The sequence below is a fragment of the Leptidea sinapis genome, chromosome 28, assembly GCF_905404315.1.
Source record: "Leptidea sinapis chromosome 28, ilLepSina1.1, whole genome shotgun sequence".
Taxonomy (NCBI): Eukaryota; Metazoa; Arthropoda; class Insecta; order Lepidoptera; family Pieridae; genus Leptidea; species Leptidea sinapis.
In genome coordinates this window covers 2,716,750-2,729,005 of record NC_066292.1, presented here as the reverse complement: position 1 = coordinate 2,729,005, position 12,256 = coordinate 2,716,750, and the positions used below count along the sequence as shown (strand labels likewise).

General features: G+C 33.0%; 1 protein-coding gene across 1 annotated transcript in view; it reads right to left on the bottom strand.

Annotated features, from left to right (window-relative positions):
• The window catches only part of LOC126973055 (adipokinetic hormone/corazonin-related peptide receptor variant I-like), a 59,181-nt gene extending 50,188 nt beyond the window's left edge, over positions 1–8,993 (bottom strand). The window contains exon 1 of the mRNA XM_050820169.1: positions 8,721–8,993. Within this exon, the coding sequence (XP_050676126.1) occupies positions 8,721–8,993 (273 nt within the window). The remainder of the gene's footprint in view (positions 1–8,720) is intronic.
• Between the last annotated feature and the right edge of the window lie 3,263 nt (positions 8,994–12,256).

Genomic DNA, 12,256 nt, shown 5'->3' with positions numbered 1-12,256 from the left:
AATAATTATGAGAAATATTGGCTTATTTACGAAGTCATTTTAAGCAATACAGCATTAACCCTATCCAATTTAGTATATTAAAGGCATTGTGCATTTAATATTAAAAGCATAAAAGGCACTTATTTTCTCAAAATTGATTCCTTTAGAATTATTTTTGATGTCATTCCTAATATACTAGATACTACTACCGCTTCGGTAACAAATGGCGCTCTGAGAGAGAAGAAGCGGCGCAAGAAACTCTCCCAGCATTCTTTTGTTGCGCTCTTTTTAATATATGTAGTTCAATATGGTGCTTTACAGCATGGAATATAAATGTATATTTTTGAAGATATTACAGATTTATATTGTAAATGGCAAAGCATTAGAATGAGCATCATCAAGACACTAAATATAAAACTTATTTTTGTTTGTTATCGTCGTTTATTGTTGAGATATAAATAGCGGGATCTCTCGGTTATACATTATATTTATTAAATTTTTACCGTCAAACCGCACCGCTTTGTGTGTTGCAATAACTTTACTAGATTATAGGGGTAGGAGTGACGCGAGATAAAACTAGTTTGGTAACATAATAAGTGTCAGCCCAAACGGCTGTGGTTAGAGGTCGATATAATGATTTGATAATATGTTTCTATTCATCTGTCGTTTGGAGTGACTTTTCATTTGGAATGAGGTTTTTGTGTGGACCAAAATGCTGAATAACTCGAGGATTAATTTTATGGAAATAAAAATTGTTTCACAATTTCTCAAAGAATAAACAAATTATGTATTACCGACTATGATGAGCTCTTAAAATATTGTCGTTAAATCTATGATCGTTAGCTGAATCGATAGTTTAAGGTTCTCGTCAATTGAACTACGAGAAAAGACTGTTAAATATACAAATTAAATTTCTATCAAAATTCATGGACGATCCGGAACTCAAACCTGCACCTCTCTAGCGCAGTTATATAAATCATTGATGTATATATATATATATATATATACATCAATGTCGTCGTATATATATATATATATTATATGACAATAATTAATAATAAAGGCTCTTATGGTAGAGTATAAATACCACTACGCACATGCCCGGGTACCCAGTTTCGCAAAAAGGGTCCGTCATCATTTAACTATATTTATATTATATCATAAACGTTTATGCCAAAATAATTTAAAAAGAAAAAAATTAAAATCACAGAGCATATGACTTTGATTCAAAGAAAACAAGAACAATAATGTTGAACATTTTTGAATATTTGCACTATTTCCTTTATTTATCTGTATAAAAGTACTAGAATTTATGTTGTTGAATAAAATATTCATTCACTGCGCTATCGTACACAAAAATTACAATTTATATTACAAAAAAAATTTAAGACTTCAGAACTATTACAATTATTTTACATTAAAAAGTATATCTCTCAAAAAAATCAACTTTCATCCATAATAAACTGTTAAAATATTTCACGGCTGAAATCGATGCCTCGACCTCGCGGTGTTTTGGCTTCGCAATCACAATGATTCAAGCACTGGTCAACTATAATTAGTAAGAAGTATAATTTCAACGATCTGTCTTACGAATTTTCGATCAGGCCACGTGTCTTGACGCGGATTTAAAATTTTATACCCATTCCAAGAAAAATACTCAACGCCCCTAAAGAAGTTTGCACTTTAAAAACAGGAATTCATATGCATCAACATACAATTATGTGAACACTTAAAACTATACTATAATGATAAAATTAAATTTTAAAATATGTATTGTACAAAATAAAACAAAATATAAAATAAATTTTTATTACTTACATATAAGTAGTTAGGGGTACACTTCATGCTTATACAGGGTGTCCCAAAGTTATGGGACTTGAAGGGAAAGTACCTTAAATATCGTAGATAGGGTATTTTACTGAAAGAAGACTTCCTAAAAATTACTTGCCTCGTCTGGGAATCGAACCGACTTAAATGTAAAAAAACACCCTTATTTGTTAAATGTAAAAAAACACCTTTATATGTAGATATGAGAAAGTAGTCAATTAAGTGGGTATTTTTTTGTAAATTAATTAATTAAATGCTCAAAATGTGACTCCTCTTGTCTTACGCAAATCGCCAATCTTTTAATGAGTCCGCTGCCTTTTGACTTTCTAATCATTTTATGGCGAATACTCTATATGATATGGCACAATTCTGTTTGTAACTCGCCCACATTCTCGTATCGCTTTTAAACTAAAAAAAACTATGCTTTAAAGTATTTTAATTATGAAGTGGGTACTTATTTACGAATAATCAATGCTATCATTTCGAACGTCGTCGTTGGCATTAAATAACTTTCTTGAAATTTGACTCAAACATTTTACGTTGCTCCTTTCTTTTTAAATGCTGTGTTGCTTAAGATGGGTTATTTGTTTTTGGCCATTCTTTCAATTGATAACATAAAAGTAGGGGTGTTTTTTTTTAAGTCGGTTCGAGTCCCAGACGAGGCAAGTTAGAAAATCTTTGAATGCAGAATTACTAACTTTCAAAAACAACATAAAGTCTCCTTTCAATAAAATACCCTATCTACGATATTTAAGGTACTTTCCCTTCATGTCCCATAACATTGGGACACCTGTATGTAAATATAGATATATAGTCTTATTCAATACCCAAAAATAAATGGATAAAATAACGTTTTATCATGTCCTACCCAGCTTTGGAACGAGCTTGCTTGGTGTTTCCAGTACGATACGACATGTAATTAATACCTTCAAATCAGCGCAAATATCTACCCTAAAGGTCGGAAATGCTCCTGTGAAATTTATAGTTTTCCAAGAGAGTGTGGGCGGTGATGATCACTTCACATGAGATGACCTGTACACTAGTTTATTAGAATAAATTTGTTAGGAATATAGACTCAGAAACATTAAGTTTGTAAAACCATCAAATATTAATCCATGCTCTACAATATTTTGACGCGTACGCGAAAATAGCACAAAATATACGAATAAATTAAACATACATTTTCTAAGAGACATTATTAACTTTATTTATTTAAATCGGCTTTTCTCACGACTTACCAACACCGATGAAGCGTGAGGTAAGCCGATTTAAATAAATATTTTTTTCTAAGTGTTAATGTATTTACAATATAATACAAACACATTGAAACATAACACGAAAACACATAATCATCTTCACGAAATCAATTGAAGAATAGGTTTATTTTTATAGATAATAAAATAAAGGTCTTAAGAGAAGTAGTTACTTTTTTTATGACTAACGAACGTACGGGTCATTTATATTCTGTTGCAACACCAGAGGAATCACAGGAGCGTTGCCGGCTTTTTAAAAAGGTGTACACGCTGTTCTTGAAGGTACCCATGTCGTATCGTCCCGGAAATACCGCACAAGAAATCTCTTTCCACAGCTTGGTTGTACGTGGAAAACAGTTCCTTGAAACCGCACTGTGGAGGAACACCATATATCCAGATGGTTGGGATGATATAACTATAATATGTCGGTGGCAATAATAAGATGAAACAGCTCTTCGGAACACTCCCCGTGATAAATGCCGTTGACGACACACACTGATGCGTCTCTACGTAACGCCAATGATCCAGCCATTCACAGAGAACTGAATCCCCGACTATACGAGCTCTGCGTTGCACGTAGTCAAATGGTTTACCTGATTGGTAATGATACGACCTGTACATCACATCGCAGTGCCGCTCAAGATTAGAGAAAAATCTAATGTATCAGTAACATTGCGATTGCATAGCATTGATACTTGTGATGTGAAGTATCCGGAGGTAGTGCCATAGGAAAGCGGACAGCAGGGAAAATTACTGCCGGAAAATAAGAAAGAAAAATAGTGTTTGCTCAGGAGTGATTGGAGACAGAAAAAAGCACCGCTATACCCATCCAACGGGCATGCTGAGCTAATAAACTTTCAAGCTTACTATCTTGTTTTGCATGTGTGAATAGAATAGTACAAATATGAATAAATTAATAAAAACATAACTCTTTATAAAATCTAATCCATTGCGTTATTAAAAACGCGGTACCAATTTTGTTTATTGTTAATTCGATAACTGGGAACACAAAAAACTGGTCGATTGCGAGTTGGACGTGAATCAAGGGTTCCGTGGCATTATACAAGATGTAAGATTGTACTTTTTAAATACCTACTTTTTAAACAGACTTTATACTAGAAAAAATTTTTTTTTTATTTGCATTGCAGCCATTTTCGAGTTTTAAAAGCGGCAGTAGTGACAGACGAACGTACGGACAGAGAGCATGGTCTTAGTAATAGGGTCCCATTAGTTACCGTTTGTGTACGGAAATGTAAAAGCTAAGACGGAACAATGCAATCCGCATGTCACAGCAATTGTATCCGCTCGTTGCGTCGTTGGAATTTATTTATTATTTATTACTACCATGTTGTGGGGGGCCTAACAACAAAGTGGTCGCCATTCAAGGACTTTACTGCCCCAACGGCCATCTGTCCGTTGAACTATGTGCTCTGCCCACTGCCACTTCAGTTTCGCAATCATTTGAGCTATGTCGATGATGGACAAGATGGACCGACGCCCTGGTCAAGATCGCCGTACGTTGGAAGAGTGCAGCGCAGGGCCGATCGTCGTGGAGGTTTTGTAGGAGGCGTTTGTCCAGCAGTGGACGTCTTCCGGCTGATGATGTTGATATTCCTACCTGAATCTGTAAGAACACGAAGACAAACATATAGACCTGGACACACATTGTTACAAATTGCAACCTACTGTAAAAACAATTGGTAGACCTTTATTATTACTCTTATATAAAAAATAAATAAATACAGCTTTCGAAAAATTTCTTCATACTATGCAGAACGACTACGAGACTGTTTACGAGCTTACAATTTTCTGTGCTAAAGATACATTTAATGAGGATTAAAATTGTTATAATTTCAGCCGGGTACTCGTATATATGTTTTGACCTCCACCACTTCAAGTTATTGGAATCATAACTAAATACTTAAGCAGTGTCCAAGCTGCTAATTAAACTTAACTGAATTTAACTAATTACATCTAAGACTTATAGTTAATAGACACTGTTTGCTCAAAATAGTCTTTCTCATTGTTAAAACAATCGTTTTAAGGGAGAATTTAATTATAAGTTTATTATACAATTTAATAAAAGAGTCTTATTTAAAGATTAAAGATTTGCTTTAATCTAATTACTCAACTATAGATTATCTAAACGATGCCTGGGACTTCATTGAGAATGTCTTTAGTGATACTTATGTTCTTTTTTTATGAAAATAAGGGACGAGACGAGCAGGACGTTCAGCTGATGGTAATTGACACGCCCAGCCCATAACAAAGCAGGGCCGCTCAGGATTCTTGATTTTTCAAATTGGGTTTTCCCAAAAATTCTGAGCGGCACTACAATTGCGATCGTCACCTTGAGATGTAAGATGTTAAGTCTCATTTGCTCTGTCACTTCACTAGCTGCGGCGCCCTTCAAACCGAAACACAGTAATATTTACACATTACTGCATTACGACAGAAAAAGGCGCCGTTGTGGCATAATCTAGCCCGCATCCTGTGCAATGGAGGCTTCTCACTGGTGTTCAAACTGATATTACTGACATTATTTATAAAATGAATGCAATGACGAATACTGGAACTGGTAGGAAGAGGTGGTAGTGATTTATTTGACGTAAAAATTGTAAACGAATTAATAATAAAATATGTTATTATTTATTCACGGATATTAGGATTAGATACAACTGGAGTAAGTTTTTACCCGCGAGTAGGTATGACTATTCTTAGATTAAAGCAAATTTTGCATTTTACTAACCTAACATAAGAATAATATTACTATATGCGAGTATTTACACGGGCGATTTTTGTGGTATAAAAGGTTAAACTTAGAATAATAATTGTCAGAGCCGAATAAAAGACTCTTGAAAAATAAACAAGCTGTCAACATTTGACACTTCACTATTATTCTACCATAATGAATTATTATGGCATTTTATATCACATGAGAAGAAACAATAGAGCATGGTTTTTTGTCGGTTTATACATTCAATCATCATTCTCTTTTAAATCATTGTTTAACAATACTGCGATAGCATCCTCCGCAAGTACGTTGAAAGAACGCAAACGAAAACAACCAAAGAATAAATTCAAGGAGAAAAATATCCCCGTATAGTTATCCTCGTGTAACGTCGTGTTTGGTCCGTCCTTAATGACATTATATTTATTTTTACACTTTTCTTATTAATCTCCTCAACTTTAGCTTCACTGGAAACTGTGAAGAATTAATATTGTTCAATTACGTTCAATGAAGTATTGCGTTCTCTGAATTTTGTGAGGGCGTAAGGTAATTTACTCACTGCCTAGCGTATACCACACATGAGTCAATATTGTATTTGAATGCTGCTATATTAATGTGCGTGGTATTGTTACTCGGCACAGTAATGAGTGATTTCCCCTAACTCTAATTTGAACGGCAACACAGCTTGTTGTTAAGCCACGGTTACCCGATTGCATGATGTAAAGCAGGGTTAAGTATTTATCAGATCAGCTTATGTATGCTTATTCTGCTGCAGTGGTTTAGACACCAAAAGCGAGGAACTATTTCGATGATTAAATGTTATATTAAATTTATTAAATTTTTAAGCATGATAGTCAGGTTTTATACTGCATGTAAGTGACCAAAGGTCAAGTATGGGCTTACTTACAAATAGGTGATGACCACCGTCTAAGATACTTTTAATTTAAGACTTTTATTTAAGACTGGTAAGAGCCAACTATCCCTTAAAACTCCATTTCGTTGCACGAACATATAAAAAAGATAACATAAACATTAAAAAAAAATAAACAGCTTCAATAAAAAAAGCAGAATATATCCTATTTAATATAAAAAAAAATATTTTTACAACTCCCATAAGAATTCAATCTTTTTAGTTTCTTCTCTTTTTGTACTATTTTTAGATGGTCACTTTAATACCTATTATAACAAAAGGAAATGTGTTGTCTACGGCTGCTGTCAACAGCTTGACTTGGGGTGATCCTTATTTCAATAATTTCAAAAATTCCGTGGGTCCTTTTCATCCTATTTATAATTTGGCTAATTTTACTATGTAAATAAGGTTTTGTGTTGTCATGAATAAATGCATACTTTTCTATACTTTTAGATTGTATATAGAACAAATAAATTTGTTTTAATTCGTATGTTTCAATCATAAATAAACGGCGAAACATTCAAATAGAAAAGATATCCTAACAGTTATTATTTGAATTATATGTTAAAAATTACTTTCTGAGTGGATGACAAGGCCTACTGATTGGATATTGCATTCGGCGAGTGAATTCCAAAAATAACATGTAGGCAGACATAACATAATTTAGTGAAAATGCTTTTTATGGTTATATTAAACTATCCGTGAGGACCTTTAATTGGCTTTTTATTATTATTAGACTTATTTTAAAATTATTGTATGCAGTTGGTCTTCCTATTAATATATAAATAAAAAATTCATGAGAAAATTCAAACATTTATATAAATGCAATGATACTGTTGTTTTGGAATTTTAATATACGCGTACATACTTTCTTAAGAATTCTCTGTCGCCTGTTATTAAGGCAAAGGAGTAGAAAGTATTAAATATCTTAGCCACATTGTAGCCCCCGACCTTAAAGACAATGCAGACATCGAGAGTTGAGAGTATTGTCTGTTAATGGTAACATAATAACCAACAGATAGACGCGTTACTCGAGAATTGTTAAAGGCATCTTGTTTTTCTTATGGACGACGTAGACAAACGAACGTACGGCGTCACCTCATGTTAAGTGATCGATGCCGCTCACATTTGCAACACCAGAAGAATCACCAGAGCGTTACCAGCCTTTAAGAAAGGTGGGATACTTGGATACTCCCACAAGGAAGCTCATTCTACAGCTTGGTTGCACGTGAAAGAAAGTTCCTTGAAAACCGCACTGTGGACAGCCAGACATCCAGATGGCGGGGATGATATCCTAATTTATGGCGTGTCATGGGAAGGTGGAATCTGGGCAAACAGCTCTTCGGAACACTCCCCACACTTTTGTGCACTTTACAACTGCAGTGTGTGGCTTGACAATATGTTTACACAACAAAGCGTTTTGCAGATCCAAACCATTAGTGCATCTAGGATACTCATTCACTTGCCACAAATCTATTGTGTATCTCGGGGATATTGACCGAGCCACGAGTGGATTGCTTTTATGATAAAATGCAAAAATATTGTTCCTTGATGCACAGGGTGTTAGGCAGTTGCATATTGTTATTTGTAAACCAATTAGACTGTCAGTATTTGAATAATTACAATATGCTTCACGTAGTTACTCAAAGAAATACACTATTTTGATTTTGCTTTAATTATTATTTGATATCAAAGTAATTATTATTACGAATTATTTATTTATAAATTTAATCAATGTGCTGACCCAGGTATAATAAATAAATTATAAGGTTTTTTCATTTGTGATTTCATAAAGATAACTGAAGCATCACCAAGGCAAATAAAGAATTTATCTTAAAACACAAGCAGAACTGGAAATTAAAGATTGAGATATAAATATTGTAGATATTAATACTAAATTTGACATGGCATCATCCATAGTTATAAAAATAAATGATTACAGTTATTTCCCGTTATACTTGTGTTTATAATAATGTTTTATGCAATTTCTTATTTAAAAAAATATTTACATAACATTTACCTCTAAAGGTATGACTATAAATGTGACAATCAAATCAGCAATCACCAAGTGTGTCATCAGCAGATTGACCCTGGATTTCCTCCTCCTCGACCTCACAAGAGCTATAAACACAGCCATATTTCCCGCAGCGCCAACCATGAACAAACCCGTATAGATTCCAACCACAAAACCTTGGTCCGACTCTCCCACAGAATCAACATCATTGTCCGTAATATTCATCGTTAAATCCGTACTGAAGTAGTCCCAGAAGTTTTCGTATAGTGTGTCATTCATTTTCCCAACAGATATTCACTTTTAAATTATTATTATATATAATTGGTTCACTCTAACTAATCGTTACACGTATATAAAATAAATTAAATTTAAAAACACACGAACTTTACGTATTTGAACAAATAAGTTTTAGAGTCAATTTATATTATCGTGTATCAAATTCGTAGCGCTACGAATACTAAGCTACGACGCGTCTACCGCTCGTAGTCTCGTTTCGGACTGTGCCGGATGCTACGTGCTCTTGAATTATTACATTCATCTGCGATTTGTGTGCGATAAGAAAACCAAATAATTCTAAATGCTTAGAATTTATATCACTGGTATTATTTCTAAATATAATTTGATAATTTGTTCACAACTTCAATGTATTTCTTTAATGAAAGTGTTCATATATTTATAAGGAACATATTTAAGAAGTTATATAATTTTGTTTGCTTGCATTTAGAAAATTTAACCAACAAAAAGATTTGTTGGCACAAATATGACTTTTTCCGACCCCACAAAAGACAACATTACAAAAATTTTAAAATTTGTAATAAAAGTATGATTATCACCGTTTATGTATAAACGTTTTTATTTATTAATATAATAATACTTCTACTACATCACATTACTAGGAATTTATTAAGATGCACTAGTTAATATATTGTTTCTTTAACAAAGAAATCTCATAAGGATTCATTAGGTTATAAACAGCGTGAATATTTATTTATTTATTTATAGGTCAACCAGTAGTTGTTACATTCTAATACGCTTAAAATATATCAAATATTAACAAATAATGAGTTGAATGTACAACAAATTAAGGTGTCACAAGATGCACAGCCTTTGCTTCCGTGACACAAAGAAAACAATTATATAAAATAAAGCAAAAATTATAAAATCAAGATACGAATTTGAAAAGAATAAAAAAAAAAAAAGAAGAAGAAGAATATTAATCATATTTTGGCGCCTAACAATCTCGTAATATTTTTTTTAAAAGCAGGTAAAGAATCTTTAAAAATATCTACTTCACCACAGATGGAGTTATAAGTTCTTGATAGACGTGGTATGGGAGAAAATGGCTTAAGGTTAGTTTTGGCAAATGGCTGATGGAACAGGCCAGCTGAACCTGCGCACGCCTTGGTACTCGGCGGGGAACTCGTAAGCTGATGGAGCGCACGAGTGATGGACTGTCGAGCTGATTTCTAATTATTTTGTATAAAAATATTAGATCTAGCATTTGTCGTCGAACAGAAAGACTTTTCAAGTTAAAGTGTCTCAACTTATCGCAGTACGATGGCAATTGCTTATGTACCCCACAAGAAAAAGCAAGGTGCCATAAGAACCGTTTTTGAATGCGTTCAACTCTTAATTGATGAATGTTGTATTGAGGAGACCAAACGATGCTACAGTATTCTAGATTACTGCGCACATAAGCATTATACAGGGTTATTTTAGTTGTTGGATTGCGGAATTTTTTACAGTTACGGATGATGAAGCCTAGCATTTTTGAAGATTTATTAATAACATTATCAATATGAGGCAGAAACGTTAATTTGTTATAAAAAAAACCCCTAAGTCTCTAATATCAGTTTTATCCTCTAGAACTAAACCATTAATGCTATATTGAGTTCTGAGTATATCGCGGTTGCGAGTGGATGTGATAGAGTAACATTTACTTGTGTTCAATGTCATTTTATTACTAGCACACCATTTGTATATTGCATTAAGATCTTCTTGTAATAAATCGCAATCTAATATATATCGAATATCAATCTTCTCCAGCACAAAGATGGTGTTAAAATCGGCTGCATTGAACCATAGCCGAAAGTTTTTATGTTAAACTTGTCGCCAACTTATAAATGTTCTAGGATAATTTTATTTCTTAGTTTTCAGGTATGTTTTAGATTAACAAGATCTAAAGTATAGTGTGGTCATTATTTATACCTTATACAAGTTAAAATAATTCCCACCAAAGCGAACAACTGGTTAGGTGTTTGAATAATATCGGTTCATATACTTGTACTGTATCGTACTAAAAAAATAAAACAATTAATTTTTCATGAGCTTTATTTCCTAACCAATATTATAAATATATGTATACGAATGTGAGTTTGTATGTTCGTTACATTTTCACACCATAACTTTATATATTTTCCACACACGTTACCAGGGATACAGAAAAGGACATAGAATAATTTTTATCCTGAAATTGAGCTCGAATCTACATATGATAATTGACAGTGAAAGAAACCTTTGGAAGCATAATTTTTTTCATAATTTCCAAGGTTCTCGGAATGGCGTAAATGACTCTGGAAATATTTGATGGCCGTCACGCAAAATAATGTTTTCAACAAAATTTTAAATCGTTTCCAAGGTGCCCAGGGTAGCAGAGAAAGAATCGAATACTTTTGAAAATCAATTTGAAAAACCTTGGGGTAGCTGATTTAGAACTCATAATTATTATATTGACAAAATTCAATTATATGCACCAAATATACACACTTATTAAATGGAATACTTTTTAAGAGTTGGCAAGGGAGCACAAAGAAGTTGTGGGTAATTGGTAGCAGTAGATATAAAGGAGCTTTCTTCTAACTTCTACTAATCCATGCTATGGATTCCGATGACATTTTCCCTAACGGATAATTTTTCATAGAACGTTGTACGGGCGGGTTACAATATAGCTAACAATGTTTTTATATAAATGAAATAGTTTCAAGTTTGGTTCAAATCACGGTATGACATGAAAAATATATCGGAAGTCGATGCAATTAGTTTTATAGCGAGATATTCCCAATACAAGTGGCCTAAGACAACTTACTGGGAAGTCTCAACCACTAAAAAAATTTATATTTACATATAAATTTTCTTTGAAATAAACGATATTTATTATTACATTATTATAACGAATAACAACATTATTGATCTATGACTTTATTTCAAGTTTTCTCATTTTCAACAAGTCTTTATTAAAAATATAACAGCTTGCAGGACTTGCGTCAGGAATGTTATGGTTATATAGTGGTTACATTTTCCTGTTTATTCATTATTTTCCTTTCATTCTCGCATATAAACCGAGTTTTCTAAGAAATCATAACAAGCTCAGGGTAAAGTGTAAACGTAACACAAAATAAAAATATCATGTAAGTCTTAGTCGAAGCGGTTACCGGTTGAATTTTATAAATAAAACTTTCCATTAACGTTAATCTGTTATGGATTTCTTTATATTTAAATGAAGCAAGACTTAGTCTTCTGAATAGGATAATAGCGTACGAGAG